Below are 16,902 nucleotides of genomic sequence, written 5' to 3' on the forward strand. Positions count from 1 at the left end.
GATTCCAGAAAACCAATTAGGCAGTAATATTGTACCAGGACCAGGGACAGATGATGATGGAAGTAAGGATGGGAGACATAGTTGGGTATGGGAGATATTTGGGAAATATATCATCAGGGTTTGCGAAAGATAGAGTGGAGATAAGAAAGAAGGAAGTATTAGTTGGATAACTCTCAGATTTCTGAGAAGAACAAGGTGGGTTAGGTGCTATTTACTGAGATGGGCAACCATGGAAGAAGAATAGATTTGGGGAATATACTGAGAGCTAAGCACTGGATGTATGGACAGTTAGAGCTGATGAGCTACCTAAGTGCAGATGTCATGTGGGTAGTTGTATGGATGGGTTTAGTGTTCAATAGTTAAGACCAGATAGAGAAATAAATGTGGATACAACTAGTCTTCAAATGCATTTAAAAACCATGGGAGCAGGGTGCAGCAAACCACCATGGCATGTGTATACCTATGTAACAAACCCGCACTTTCTGCACATGTATCCCAGAACTCAAAGTATAATTAAAAAACAATTGTCTTAAGATGGTAGTGCTTTGTGAACGGATCTTGCCTATATGCTGTGAGGTTCTCATGAGACAGGTTCTGTGAAAACAAAACAAAACAAAACAAAACAAAATGTGAGAGCAGATGAGATCATCTACAGTAGCAGACATAGGGTCCCAAACAAGGATGCCGCAGGGAAGACCAGGACCAGGGTGTTGGCAAAAAAGACTGAGAAGGAGCGGCTTGCCAGGTAGAGAAAAAAAAGAGTAGTGACAAAGCAGCCTGGGAGGAGGTTGTTTAACAGAGGAAGATGTGTCAGGGCCTCCCCAGTCCATGGCCTTTTCTTCCTGGATACCCATCTAGACGACACGTCCCAGCCTCTCCTGCCATGTGGCAACCTTTCACACCCATGTGATGGAGATCTAGCCAACGGAGGTGGGGCAGTGGGCATGTGTGTTGCCAGGGATAGCTGCAGGCCTTACGTCGTGCCAGAGCCACGGATGGAAGGAGGAGTCTGGGTCCTGAGTGCCCACATGGAGAAGAACTGACCTGTCTACTTGAACACCTGTCCAGGATGACTATAGGAGCAAGAAATAAACTTTCGTGTAGTTGGATCATTAGATGTTTCGGTCTGTGTGTTACAGTGGGGAGCCCTCCCTAAGTCACACAGGCAATGAGACTCGTCGAACGCTGCAGTTAGGAGCCCTTTCCATGGAGGCATGAGGACTGACTGCTAGGGGTTGATGAGTACAACAGAAAGTGAGAAAGCCACCTTGAATGAACTCCAACCTTCCTAGAAACCTCATTGTGAAAACTGGACCATGGGAGAACAGAAAGTGAGAAGGCAGAAGATGGAAAAGGATGGGGAGAGGACATTTTTCAAACACTGTAAGATAGAAGCACGAAGAGCGTATGTATCTCTAGGGGAAGAATGACCAGAGGGAGAGGATGAAGAAACAGGAAGGAGGAAAACGGACAGTATCAGGAGAAAATAAGCATAAAGTGAAACTATCAAGAAATAATTGTTAAAATGCATGCCACTATGTAATTGGGGAAAGGTAACCCAATATGGGTGCATCCACTTCGGAATTTCCAGAACCTAGAAGGGAGCGGAGGATCTAGCAGGTACTCAGTAAATATGCATTGAATGAACGAATGAATGTAAGTTACTAGGAATGGCCATTTGCTTGTAGGATTGACAGGACTGCTCTAAGAGGAATCACATGGTATTAAGGAGAATAAGAAAATGAGGGTACTATCGCATTGACTGGCATAGAGAAAAACCCAACTGCTGCACACTTTTATTTTATGCTACATATCTTACCAGTGGTCAATATGTCATCCAGTTAAATGGAGCACTGGCGGTGAGGACGCCATGAACAGCTCTCTCAGAGCAGTACATGGGAATTGTAAATTCACCCAACTTTAACCTCAGGAACTGCTGGTAGCCTGTCACAGGCATGGGGTTATGATAGGACACGTGGCAACAGCAAGAAGCATCGGAGGCAGTTCCACATTCTGTGACCTTACTTCTTCCCTTGGTTGTTGCTGATGTTCTTATATTATTCCAGCTACAAAACAGAGTCTGAAAATGTACAGTTCTCTTTGCATCGAACTAGCTGGCCTCCCTGCATAAGGCAGAGGAGTCATGGACTTGGGGCCGTTTTCAAGGTTAAAGCCAATTGGTAATTACTGTAGAAGTACTTCCAGTGAAATGACAGCACTGTGGGATCTCCCAAGAATGTGGCTTTTATAAAAACTGGGCACAGATACTCAAAAGGAGCATTGGTGCTGGTGCACACATAGCATGGATGTCCAGGGAATGAGCATCTCCATAGCCTTTTCTTCACTTTTGCATCCTGTAATAGAAACTCTGCTTTTCAGTGAAGCCCCTAGACAGGGGGACGTAGGTGGCCACTTGATTAAGAACTGGAAGTATTTACAAAGGCATGTCTCTAAAAGAAAAACGCATGCCCGTCCCGGCTCTTTTCCATTCCAGTTGTTTGCAATGTGGGCAGACTGATAGTCAATATGGATAATACAGATGAGGGCAACACTCCAGAGGTGGTAAGCATGGAGTTAGGAGGAGCCAAACCTCTGGCTCTGGCAGAAGTTATATCAGACTTTGACCATTACACTCAGGTTTTTACGTGAGAGGGAGTGGGAGGCTGAATAATGCTGTCTGCCCCATAGAAGATGTAACCATCCGAATTCCCAGAAGCAGTGAATATGCAACCTTAAATGGCCAAAGGGACTTTGCAGATGTGATGAAGTTAAGGACCTTGAAAGGGAGAGATCATTGTGAATACCCCAGGAGGCCCGATGTAATTATGAGAGACTCGGGCGGTCACAGAGCAGGCAGTACGACGACGGAAAAAAAGAAATTTCAAAGATGCTGCACTGCTGCCTCTGATGGTGGAGGAGGAGGCCACCAGCCAAGGAATGCAGGCAGTCTTTAGAAGCTGGAAAAGGCAAGGAAACAGATTCTCTAGAGAACTTGTAGATAATTAAATACTGGTGATAAGGTACTATGCCAGGATATTAATGTAATTTCCTTATTGTCTCTGTTCTGGCTAAGGTCTCAAGCAAGGCAAATAATAATAGATGCCCCCTTGCCCCACTTTCTCGAAATGTTAGACCTTCCACTTGGAGCTGCAAAAGTGGTGGACATATAGGGTTCTGCAGTATTAGCATATGACTCAACTCCAGATTGTATAACATTAGGCTGAGTGTGGAAGTGGCTGGTGGTGAAAACTTCCTTGGAAGTAATCAGTTGGTTGGGGATTCCTCACCCTCCCTCTCCAGAAGCCCAGAGAGTGGACTATGTAAAGAGTTTCACCATGAGCTCCCTGAAGTTTGGGGGTGGCAGGGCCTGGTGTCTTCAGTGGCATTAGCAGGGTGATACAGAGATTCAGTGCCAGAGGTGAACTGACCATGGAGCCAAGAACTTTCAGGCCCACCCACTACATGGGTCTGTACCTAATTTTATATTCATAAAGTGTACTCTTCTTCTTAAATAGACTTCCAAAACGACAAAAGCTACAGGGGCACAAAATTGGTGTCTTCCCTGGCCTGTGTGTAGTCTGAGGCCGACTGAGAATTCTGAGAGAGATGGCTGAGGAGGTCAGGCATCCCCAGTTGGGAGGTCCTTGGTTGCATGGTGGTACTTCTGAGCAACCCACCCCACTGCCCCCATGAGAGATGGAGCTAGCCAGGAGACATCTCCCATGGGCAGAGTGTATCCGAGCCAGGATATAACCAAGATGGTCAGGTTCTGCTCTCCTCCTCTTGAGTCTCCTTTCCCACTTAGCTCAACCTTGGGAGGCATTGAGACGGGGACGCCGCAGCTTATATGAGAAGGGGAGGGAGAGGAGATGGAGCTGGGAAGAGAGAAGAAACTGATCATGCTGTCTCTCAAGCACACTGAGTTCTCATAGATGTGATATCACCCAGTCTATTGGATCCACCAGAAAACGAGGGAGTAAGTTTCAGTTAATTGCCCCAAAGTAAGTAAGAAGAATGGACGTAGACTTACATTAAACTTACTGAGTTTACTAGCTCCTGATCTGGTCCTTTGATTCTGCCTTTTGTCTCTGGGGTATTTTTGTAGGTTTTGATTCAAAATGTTATGAGTGAAGCCTTGTAAAAGGGTGGAATTACAGAGGAAGTGTTTAGTTTGGGTACTGCTATATGGGATTTCCCCTGACTTGGGGATCTATCCCAGCAACAGCTGTAAGTTAGTCACTTCTTGTTTAGCAACGCCATGTGCATTGATTTCCACTTTTGCACAATTGATTTTTGCTTCTGTTCCCATTTGTGCCTTTGCTTTTGGACAGATATCATATGATGAGTATCTGAGAATTGTCTCCGAGAGGTCAGGAGACTTCATGAAGAAAGACCTTCTTTGTCAATACCAAACATCAACAAGCAACGTCCAGATTTATGGAGGAGACAGTATGGTAGCTGAGTTTAACCTTAGCCTTTTTGTTTTCTACCCTAACTTGACATCAAGTGATTTAGAAAAGAAAGAACTTGAGGAGCTACAATTGCAAACCTTGTGGACACTAGCCTTGGGTTGTTTTAAAATCTGGCCGAAAGTCCTTATGTTCTTCCAATAATCTGTTGTTGAAGAATTTTCCAGCACAGTAGAAAGATTAATAAATTCCCGTTAAGCAATTTCCTTGATAAAATGACAGCTCTACATTTAGTAGTTTAATTTATTTCTATAGAGGATTTACTACTTTTTCATCCCTATCTTAGATACCCAGAAAGTAGAATCTATTAATTCTCAAAATGGCAACATATTGGAAGACATATTAAAGCCCTTCAGTATTCCTCACTCTTCATACTGCAAAGCTTAAACATCAAAATTTTGAATTTTGACTATATTGTGTTTTTCCTCGACATGATTTCAAAGTATCTTTCTAATTCTCACTGGAATATGGTATTGTTTTTCAAATGTCCAGCAGATGAGGGTAATGGAGTGATATTAAACATGAGAACATCACTTCTGTTTGCAGGGCCATGGGCTACTGGCTCATCTATGTAGAGTGATCAGTCTCCCATAAGCAAGCTGTCAAAGATGACAAAAGGCTGTATTTACTCCTTCATCCACTCTGGTTTGGACATTTGAGGAAATCTACAGGCATTCCCTTACCCATCTATAATTACTTATTGATTTCTTGTTTTGTGAGTGCAATGGCAGCAAGAGCTAATAAAATGAATCCAAGAGAGGTAAGGAAAGAGAGCCTAGTGTGAGACAGGCCATGAAGGGCATGACTCCACTCCCATCAAAGCTCATTCTTCACTTGCTGTGCAACCCGAGAGTCTATCTTCTCTGACAATAAAAGGAAGGATATTGAAAGATTAGTTTTACGTTTTCTTTCTCTCATCATGAGGGCAAGAGCAGATACAGTATCTCTATTCAGAGAAATATGATCTTACTCTGTTTCAAGCACAGGCAGTTTGATATTTTTCAAGACATGAACTCACTGTGCAAGATACCAACATTGTATGTGGGGTGGAGTAGAGGGTGGCACAACCATAAAAACACCAGGCCATCAATATTAGGAGGTTTTTAACCCCACTGCTTGCCAACAAGAGGTTGGGTCTGACATCTGATCTACCTGTGAGATTTGATCCATACACTTAGGAACTATGGATTTTATTTATTATTTATTTTTATTTTTTGAGACAGGGCCTCACTCTGTCACCCAGGCTGGAGTGCAGTGGCATGATCTCTGCTCACTGCAGCCTCTACTTCCTGGGTTCAAGCGATTCTCCTACCTCTGCCTCCTGAGTAGCTAGGATTACAGGCGTGCACTGCCTGTAATTTTTGTATTTTTAGTAAAGATGGGGTTTTACCATGTTGGCCAGGCTGGTCTCAAACTCCTGACCTCAAGTGATCCACCTACCTCGGCCTCCCAAAGTGCTGGGAGTACAGGTGTGAGTCACTATGCCCTACCTGAACTATGGATTTTAATTCACTCGGAGAGATACTGAGTGGATGCTGTTCTCTCTGAAGCACTTTGAGATTCTTAGAGCAAAATGAGCTTCAGGACCATAAGCTGAACACTGGAAAAATCATCTATCACTTTAACAACAGGGACTGCCCTGACCCTTTCCATAGTAACTTTACAGGGTCTGTTTGAATGGCCTGGCTTGTCTTCCAGGCAAGCAGTGCACGGAGAGGCAAGGGCATGGAAGTATGGAGGTAGCAACCCCTCAATTCTGATCGCCAGCTTTCAGCACCTAGCACTCTCAGTTGTAAACATGGGACTCTGTTTCCTATAGAAATATTGCCAGCAGGCATAGCTGCGTGGGAGAAAGGAGAAAGACTGTGGGAAGCAGACACTGGATAGGCCTCTAGGGACTAGAGGAGACAGAGTAGAGAGACCAGGGAGAAAGGAGCTGTAAAAATGTAGGCAGAGGTGAATAGCGATGATGATGATGATGATGATGACAAAATGAAATCCTCAGATCCAAACTTTCAGCTGCCTGTGGACAGGATGGCAGAGACGGCACTTGCCAATCAAACAGCTTGGAAAAATGTTGTAGAACTAATGGCAGCAACTCCCATGGATATGTTACTTTCCATTTTACAAAGCGCTGTGATGACTTCTGTTCTATTTGAGACGTCAGCAATCCACTGTGGCAAGTATTATGGCTTTCCCGTCATGGATGGGAAAACCAAGGGAGGGGGTGGGTGGGATTGAGGGAGAGATGCCCGCAGTCTTCATGAAAGGCTATGAAGGTTCTTTGATGCAAAGGTCAAGGAAAGATACAGACTTGGATACACAAAGTGGAAGGAAGGCACCATGGCGACCCAGGCTTCCAAACCTCCAGAGACCCGAGGGTTTGTCCCGCTGCCTCCAGAGAACATGCTGCCAGGTATAAGAACAGCCAAAGACCATTTTAAGAGGTTGTTTACTTTTCTGGCGGCTCTGCATCAGGAATGGCCGCTCATCAGGTACAGATAACTGGCTGCCAAGCAACCCTAGCGCATCTGAAACCTGGTAAATCAGAGGGCTACTCTTTGTGTTCCACCCTTCAGCAGAAGTGGCCAGAGGACTGCCCGAAGTCAGTTCTTACACTGTTGGGCAGAGGGTCTCAAGTCACCTGCCCAAGGTCATGCTGCTGGTAAGTGGCAGGGCTGTGCCATGAACCCCTGGCCATCCACTCTTTGTATTTCACCAAATTGTAGGATGAGCCTTTCAGACACCAATGTGATCTCCAGTTTTATGAGTACAAGTTGAGTGTCCCGCATCAGGAAAGCATAGTCTGTTCTATTCTCCTCTGCTTCAAACAAGCTTGGAGGAATACATTCATTTTGGGGTGCTATATTACCAAAGGGACACAAACTTACATGCATTTGGCAAAAAAGGATAGCATGGTGAAGGCTGTGGAAAGGCTGACATATTAGAATTTAGCATGTGATGGGATTTAGGACATGCTAACCCCAAATATGGCACCTTGGCATTTGGGAAAACAACAAAGGCAGAAAGGTTTCTCTCACCTTTCTCTCATGCTTCTTCCCTTAAGCAGGTCATAAAACCCTCATTCGAGAGGTGCCTCCTTATACTGGAGCAAAGGAACATCCTTATCTCTGAACTCACAGGGGCACAGAGAGGAATCTGGAAGATCCCCCCGTTTATCACCATTAGATCATACCCCTTTGTCCTCCAATCAGACTTTTCCATGGGTGTCCACTCTCCATCAGACTTAAGCATAAAAATACACAAGTTTACCTGTTTCTTTGGGCCTTTATTTCCTTATAGAGGTTCTCATGTAATTAATTGGCATGTAACTATCTCATGTAATTATCTAATTATACAGATAATTTTGTATGCCTTCTCTCTTGTTACTATAATTTGCTTTTCATTATAGGGGCTTCAGTCATGAACCTAGCGATGGGTGAGGGAGGATATTTCTATTCCTCTCCTACACATTTTAGACCTAGAAAAGAAATGACCTTGTAGATAAAGATGGCTAGCTTCAAATCCAGGAAGGCTATTGCAGAGAAGAGAGATTAGACTTTTCCAGTACAGCTTTCGGAGTACAGAAGTTGCAAATAATGAGATTGTTGCTTAATACAAGTAAGAAGTTTTGGATGATCACAGTTACCCCAAAATGGGATAACATGCCTCATTAGGTTGTGATTACAGCTGACATTAAAGCCATTTGAGAAGAAAACGACTTTTGGAACGGTACTGCCTTTCTTCTCCTGCCACAAACCTTTTGCAGCGGTTATGCTGCCCCTGTTCCCATCCTCCCTGGCAGGGGGCTGTGGCGATGGGACTGAGTTCTCACCCCGGGGTGTGAGCCCGACACTGGCAACTTCTGTGCCACTTGCCTTCCCCTCTCCCCTCTCTCACCCTATGGGCTGGAATGAGAAGTGGGCAGAGCCAGGGTCCTTTGCTTACACAGGCAGGAATGACATTTCTTTTGCAAGGCAAAGCAATGCGACAGGTATCAGGGTCACCTGCTGGCCTTGGGCCACCTGCCTGAGCACGTATGGCTCCATAAGAGGGAAAGGGATCCATGTGTAGTCTCAGCTCCTATAGTTTTGGGTCTCTCTGTTAGACACTTAGCCTGTGTCCCAACCAATGCAAGTACTTCTTGGAGATGTTGTGCAGATTGTTAAGGTATCATCTAAGAATTTATACATGATGATTTCTACAATATTTTAATTCTATGTCTTCCCCCTCACCCATCTTCTGTCCTTCAAAACCAGCCATCCTGACAGTTCCCCAACCATAGTCAAACATAAGCACCCCATTATTTCAGTCACTTCATTTCTTTTTAAGTCCCAAGGTTCAAAAAAGACAAGAACTTTCCATCTCCTGCTTCTCTTGTACCCCGACATCCAGTCTCTTCCTATGGCACATCCTCTTTTCCTTTAGAAAATATCCTCTGCAATGACGCAGAACATTGAAGTTCTCTTTGTGGTTATCTAAAGACTGGCTTTAAAAGGGTGATGCATTCTTTAGCCTGCAAGTGATCACATTCTCCTACACCTGTTGATGTTTCTTTAGGGGAAAATAACGCAAAAGGCCAAGCTTCACAAAAGTCAAAGGTTCCGATGATATAAATATGCTTTGGTTCCAAATGCAGCATGAATCAAGCATAGTTTTATATCAATCAATACACCCTGCTAGAAGAATATTCTGATTTGAATCAGAATGTGTCTCTCTAGGTAACATAAAGTAGGTGAGCTAATGAAACAACATCCTGGCCTCTGTGCCTGGGTATGATAAGAAAATGAGCATGACAGATGGTGCTGAATTCTGTTCCACGGACATGTAACTCTCAATCCAATTTCCATCTCTCCCCTCACGCTTTCCCTTTTATCCATAATGTCCTTATCTCTTACCTTCTAATTGTGCAAACTCCATAAATGCCTCTCAAGACTTGGTCTACAAGTTTCTTTCCCTTAATTCACACTTTAAAATCTGTAGTATGTAATTCAGAACTGAATGAAGTTGCCAATTATAGTTTCATATTTCATCTTTACCCCTAGTACCTTCTTCCCATATCTTATGTTTTCCTTTGGAACTCTTCCTTTGCTAAGCCTACAATAGATGTTTAATAAATAGATTTGAAGCATGGATAATTAAAAGATATGGATCAGACATTTTTTTCAATGATATGCAAATTGTCAGTGAAGAACAAAATAGAAATCTATTTCACCACTGATTAAAAACAATTCATAAAGATGAATGAATTTGGTTTTCTCACAAAGGAGCTTTTCAAAAGAAAAGCTTTTTTGAATTTTGAGCTTTGCTATTAGCAGCACTTATGATACTGGGTACAAAGATCTTCCTTTCATTTCACAACTGCATAATTTGGAAATTATTAAGAACAGCTCTTTCTCAACATTTTTAAATCATAGGTCAACTAAAACATCACCATTCATTTGTTCAGCCCATCCTTCTCGAATCTCTTCAAATGAAACATATTTTATAGCATCTTCAGCTCTTGAGTTTTAGCTCAAGAAATTCCTGTCAACACATCCTTTTTTTTTTTTCATGGAAACAGACAGACAATTATGCTTTTTGAACTCTACTAACAACAATGAAAAACATTAAGATGGAAGACTCATATGACTATTCAAGAAAGAGTCTGGAAAGTCTCTAAAAGCTGCTTCCCTACAATGCACAGAAGTATCAGAAGGGGGGATCTAAAGGAAAGAGGGTTTTACTTCACGCAGCAATATTTCGTTGAGCTTCTGGAGCCATTGATTCAGAATGGCCAGTTGCTTTCTAATTTATACCATGTTCCTTATTTCTGGCTGCCTGTTTAACTGAAGGACTCTTTCCTGGGCGAGACTTCATTTGTCTCCTGGAGGAATTCAAGAAGGAATTAACTAAGGATGCTGGGATAGGAATTTCAAACAAAATAGAATGGAAGCCAAAACACTGTAGATAAATGGCTTATGCTAACCTGTTATATAAAATGCTTCGGGAAGGACTTAACAGTTGTCCCCTGAGCCATACGGGTTTACACTGCATGGGTCCACTAATATGCAGATTTTTTTTCAACCAAATGCCCATAAAAAGTACAGCATTTGTGAGATGCAAAACCCATGTATAAGGAGGGCTGACTAATTTCTGCAGGGCCTTGAATATTCACGGATTTTGCTATCTGCGGCAGTCCTGGAACCAATCCCCTGTGTATACTGAGGGATGACTCTCACTGATCTAGAACCTCCACTTCATTTTGCACTCTGTTTCAACTTAAACACACTTCCTCTTAGGGAACAGGAAAATTTTGAAAGAAAAATATATAGGGTACACCTTATAAAACTTAAAGTGCAAAGTAATGAATACTTAAGGGAAGTTAGAAAGGCCTTGGGGGAAATCTAGAAATAGACTCTAACTTAGTAGAGACAGCTATTAAACATTTATTTTTTTCCCCATTGCTTAGAAAAAGACAAATTTTCCCTCTGGCAAGATGGGTCTCGTTCCCTATGATGCAAGCCCCTTACTGTGGGCCCATGTCCTTGGCCAGTGAGTGGCTAGTGACCTGGGGGATGGGGGCTGTAGATGGGGATGGAGGCAGCAATGATCTTGGCTTTCCCACTCCCTGCAAGTGGCCAGGGGGCTGCAGGTGGGTGCTGTGGGCAGTTGCTGATGGAAGCCCAGGCACCCTTTTGCAGTCCTGTCTGTGCTTCCTGAATCCCTGCATGGAGACCAATGCCTATGCCATTCTCCCTGCTTATTGGTGATGTCCTCTACCCTCTCTATATATTTTTTTTTGAGATGGAGTCTCGCTCTGTTGCCTAGGCGACAGTCCAGTAGTGCGATCTCAGCTCACCTCAACCTCTGTCTCCTGGGTTCAAGCAGTTCTCCTGCCTCAGCCTCCTAAGTAGCTGAGATTATATGCACTGCTACCACGCCCAGCCTTTTTTTTTTTTTTTGGTATTATTAGTAGAGACTGGGTTTCACCATGTTGGCCAGGCTGGTCTCAAACTCCTGACCTCAGGTGATCTGCCCACCTCAGCCTCCCAAAATGCTGGGATTACAGGTGTGAGCCACTGTGCATGGCCTTCTACCCCTATTTGTTAACTCGGATTTAAACTCCCATGCTTGTGGGGCTTGTCACAATAAAACAACAACTTTTGGGAAACGTCAAAAAAAAATTCTCCCCTCCTAAACAAAAGAGTAAAGTTTGGCATTCCTTATTGAGAAGATTTTGGAAATGAGGCCTTGAATGGAACTTTCTAGATGTGACTTTTTTCTCTTAAGGCATTTTTGAGCCATGTTGGGGGTGAAGACTCTTTGGAAGTGTGTGATATGAATTCCTGCCTGCCTTGTGAGAGTGCAGTGAACAAATGCCGAGCATCGTGGTGATCCACATTTGTCACCGGAAGCACCGTCTTCTTCCCTCTGGCCAGTAACACCGCGAGGTTCTCAGGGGCAGAGTGACATGGGTCAGACAGTTAAGTCTCCTATTCAATGTTCCTAGTCTGCAACGGTTCTTGATTCCCTGAATGATGTGCTCTGCATCTCTCTCTTTTTTTTTTTTTTTGAGACGGAGTCTCGCTCTGTCGCCCGGGCTGGAGTGCAGTGGCCGGATCTCAGCTCACTGCAAGCTCGGCCTCCCTGGTTTACGCCATTCTCCTGCCTCAGCCTCCCGAATAGCTGGGACTACAGGCGCCCGCCACCTCGCCCGGCTAGTTTTTTGTATTTTTTTTAGTAGAGACGAGGTTTCACCGTGTTAGCCAGGATGGTCTCGATCTCCTGACCTCGTGATCCGCCCGCCTCGGCCTCCCAGAGTGCTGGGATTACAGGCTTGAGCCACCGCGCCCGGCCATCTCTCTTTATATATATATATATCTTTCCATATATATATCTATCTTTCCATATATTTTTTTTCCAAAATTACTTGTTAACATTTGTTGATGCTTTTTTTTTTCCCCCAAATCCCTCTGTCATTACTTTGTAGTCTACTGTAGAATACTGAAGCTCAGGAAAATGAGCCTATTTCCTTTTCTGTAAGATGATTTAGGGTAACACCCTGCGAGCATGGGTCTGTCCAGTCCAGAAACTTCACGGATCTTAGGAGCTACTCAGGGGACATATCACCTCTTTTCTGGCTTCTTTACTGATTCTCGTTTCAGTTGTGTTTCAATGACTGAGGCTGTGGGAAAGTGCCCTCCACGTCTGTGACGCGTCTCAGGGCCCCGCAATGAGTGTTTGGGCTCAGGGCCCAGGTGAAGCCAGCCTTACCTTTTTGTAGAGACTCCTCAGATCTCGGTACTGCCACATGCTGTTGAGGACCTGAGATGCGGCCTTGACCACTTTTGGAGAGTGTCTGATGAAGGAAAGACAGGAAAGGCAAGATGTGAGTGGGACAGCTGTGTCACATTTCTATAATTCTTGTAGTATTTCAAACTTCTTCATTATTATTATATCTATCATAGTGATCTGTGATCAGCGGTCCCTCATGTTATTACCATAATTGTTTTGGAGTACCACGAACTGCGCCCACCTAAGACAGCAACTGTAATCAATAAATGTTGTTCCTTCCGACTGTTCCACAGACTGGCCCTTCCTCCCCTCTCTCCTCTGGCCTCCCTCTTCCGTGAGACAAAACAATGTAGAAATTAGGCTAATTAATAACCCTACAATGGCTCCCAAGTGTTCACATGAAAGGAAGGGTTGCACATCTCTCACTTTAAATCAAAAGCAAGAGATGATTAAGCTTAGTGAGGAAGGCATGCCAGAACCCAAGACGGGCCAAAAGCTGGGCCTCTTGTGGCAAAAAGTGAGCCAAGTTATGAATGCAAAGGAAACGTTCTTGAAGAAATTTAAAAGTAATACCCCAGTGAACACATGAATAATAAGAAAGTAAAACAGGCTTATTGCTGATATGGAGAAAGTTTGAGTGGTTTGGATAAAAGATCAAATCAGTCACAACATTCCCTTTAGCTAAAACCTAATCCACAGCAAGGCCCTAACTCTCCTAATTTGTTTTTTTTTTTTTAGACTGAGTCTTGCTCTGTTGCCCAGGCTGGAGTGCAGTGGCGAGATCTTGGCTCACTGCAATCTCTACCTCCCGGGTTCTAGTGATTCTCCTTCCTCAGCCTCCCAAGTAGCTGGGATTACAGTGCGTGCTACCACGCCCAGCTAATTTTTGTATTTTTAGTAGAGATGGGGTTTCACCATGTTGATCAGGCTGGTCTCGAACTCCTGACCTCGTGATCCACCCACCTCAGCCTCTCAAAGAGCTGGGATTACAGGCGTGATCCACCGTGCCCAGCCAACTCTCTTAATTTTATGAAGGCTTGGCGAGGTAAAAAAGCTACAGGAGAAAAGTTTAAAGCTAGCAGAAGTTGATTCATGACTTTTAAGGAAAGAAGATATTTCTATAACATAAACCAAAAAATTTGTGTGACTTGCTTTATTGAGATATTTGTTTATTGTAGTAGTGTGGAACCCAACCTACAATATCTCTAAGGTATGCCTGTAATTCCTTTGACTTAAAGACAGAGAATTTTAGATCTTTTCATGAATCCAGATGAAGCTGCATTTCATTCTCATATAGTCAATGCTGAACAAAGATTAAATGTGATGTTTTGTTGTATTTTATCATTTAGTTAAATATTTGTTCATGACAATAGCCAAGCAACTCTAGAAAAACATATATTAATATTCAGGTCATGATAGTGTAGTTGAAACATAATTAGTATGCAAAAATGCCTCTGAGTAGAAACAAAAGTGTAGTCTTTTGTTTCTATCTTTTGCATAGTTACAAAACCAAAAAAGACTGTGAATGTGTAATGAACAGCAGGTTTTAACCTCTCAATTAAAATGCCAATACATCACAGTATTATACTAACATGTGAAGGTCAAAGAAACTTTGCTTTCTTTTTAGACTTTAATTTTGATGCATTCACTAGACGGGTGCCATAGAAATTTCTACCTGAAAAACTCTTCTAAGTATGGATTGAAGGGCTTGGACAACTGAGTGTTTCTAATGTGACAAGTGATTATAACCCAAGCCACAATACACAGTTCTTTACTGACAGTAACAGTGAGACTGTTAATAGCTTTTCCATCTTATGACAAAATACAGTGACACATTCAACACTACGTCCCATATAACTGTTAAAATTGGGGGGAAAAAAACCCAAATGTATTCTTGAGACAGATGAACATGATAGAATGTCCATAATGGATGTTTAAAATGATGTGGAAAGAATAAGTAATCAAGATTTCAAAATGGCGAGTACAAGACTACTATAAGAGTTAATAACAATTACACAATTGGAGTTTGATCTTCACCAGAGCTGTCATGTCAGGGGTGGAGGACTTCAGTTGGTGCAGTTCATTGTGGCTGTCAACACAGCTGTGCCAGCGGCCGGATCACAGAACACCAGCCCCCTTGGTTGTGTCCGCCAGACACTGTGAGTTGTGCAGTTCTCATAGACTGTGACTGGCAACTCGCCAGTCTGACTCATTAACATCACTGCATATTTAAGCTTGTATATATATATAAAGAACATGTATAAATACATAAAAATAGAGCATCATAGCAAGGCACGTTTCTTCCATCTGTGTTTTCCCATACTATCACAAACAAAATCAGGTTTGAACTGAACTTATTTCTAGAAATAAGTTTTTAAGGAATAATTTAGGGTGGGCAGATTAGCAATCATTTTATAAATAAGCTATTCCGTATTTGTATTCCTACTGTTCCTAATTATTAAATTATCCTCAGTTCCAAAAATTTGATTTTCAATAAAGAAATTCTATTTCCTTACAATTTGTCTAGAAGTCCACGGGAATCTCCATGCCTACTATCATAATAGAATTGAGTCAGAAATGGTGAGTTTCATGCTCAAATTTGGAGCAATTCTGAATTCATTTTGTTTTAAGAGCAGTGAAAAGCAATAATAAAACTGAAGTGTAGGTAGGACACGAGGATAAATGTAGTTATAAAAACCTTGTTTTGATCTCCAAATTAGTCAGTATATATACTAAAAAAGAGATAAACTACATGAAACAGTGAATGAGACTGACTAAGCGGGAGAACTGTAACCAGGAAGATGCTTGATTCAATCCAATTTAACACTTCTTATTAAACTCGTACATCTAGACTGTTGGCATTGGAAAAAGAGATAAAGGAACAACAAGATAGAATGAGCACCTATTCTATAAAGAAATTTTCAGCCAAATTAAAGGGCATTTATGGGATCATCTTTAGTGAAAAAAATCTTCCCATGAACAATAATCAAGATTGGACCCAGCTTATCAGGACCTTAGCAGCATGGATATGTGTCATTTCATAGATGGTTTCTTCAAGTGATTTTTAAATTAGTTTCACCAAATAATTTTCTTTGACCATAGGTCTCAATAAAACCTTTTTTTTTTTCCTCTTTGGGCCCATTTAGTGATGCTTATTGCTGTAGGAATGCTTATACAGTTGGAGAGAATTAATATATGCCAAACCACTCCTCAAAGCTCTCTAACTGTATAATTCAGAGGAAATACTTTAATCTTTGAATGTCTCATGAATATAGACAAAAATATATCAGATTGTTTTGCAGACTATGGTTTTATTATGTGTGTAGGTGTGTATGCTCAAAAAAAAGCATTACCATATTGAGCTCTTAATGCTCAAAACAGGTAAGCGCTTCAATGAGAGATTCCAAAGGTCTATTGAAGCTAAATAAAAAAGAAAATCATATGGTTTCCTGCCTACGTAGTATAGCGCTGAATTGTGAAGTACAATATCACAAGACATAGTTCGAGCCGACAATCCCCACTGTGCAATTATTACATGAGTCCAGTGGGGTTTTTCTACTTGATATGAGAAAACATTCAAATCCAAACGCAAAATTGTTGCTTGAGCGAGCCTATTTGGAGGTCTCTGGGTGCTGAAACAGGAACTCTGAATCTTCTATAATACACTGGTACTATCCTGAATTAAGTGAAATAATGAGACAGAATTTCCAGAAAGTCTCAAAGTACGTCCCTCAAGTGTTTAATAACAAAAGCAAAATGACTTAACATTTACAGGTAAAAGCATGGGGGGCGAGGGTGGCTTGGCAGGGTATGAAAAGTCAAGAAACAGACTCTTGAAAACAAAATGTTTACCCTTTTAATCTTATTTAATTACATCGAGGGACTTCCAAGGGGCAAAATTTAATTAAGGTTAGTGAAGGTTTCTGTGAAATTGACACCTTGCTGATACACCGATGCGCTGGCTTGTGAATCTATTCTCTGGCTGTATATAGTAAGATACTGTTGGTTCTTAAAAACTGGGAGGCATTCTTATTCAAGGAGGTGCAGTTGCTTTGACACCAAGTCTCATCTCTTTTTGTTCTATCTGCACGAAGGCCCTCCTTTCTCACCACTATCGGCACTGCCTGGGAAATTTCCACTCATTCTTTAAGATTCG

The 16,902-nt window shown here is 42.3% G+C and overlaps 1 protein-coding gene across 5 annotated transcripts in view; it reads right to left on the reverse strand.

Moving 5' to 3' along the window:
* CTNND2 (catenin delta 2) overlaps positions 1 to 16,902 on the reverse strand; it is a 942,602-nt gene that overhangs the window by 32,549 nt on the left and 893,151 nt on the right. For all 5 annotated transcript variants that reach the window (XM_031666708.1, XM_031666706.1, XM_031666707.1 and 2 more), the window contains one exon: positions 12,726 to 12,810. In XM_031666708.1, coding sequence (XP_031522568.1) covers positions 12,726 to 12,810 — 85 coding nt within the window. The remainder of the gene's footprint in view (positions 1 to 12,725; positions 12,811 to 16,902) is intronic.

This window comes from Papio anubis, chromosome 5, assembly GCF_008728515.1.
Source record: "Papio anubis isolate 15944 chromosome 5, Panubis1.0, whole genome shotgun sequence".
Taxonomy (NCBI): Eukaryota; Metazoa; Chordata; class Mammalia; order Primates; family Cercopithecidae; genus Papio; species Papio anubis.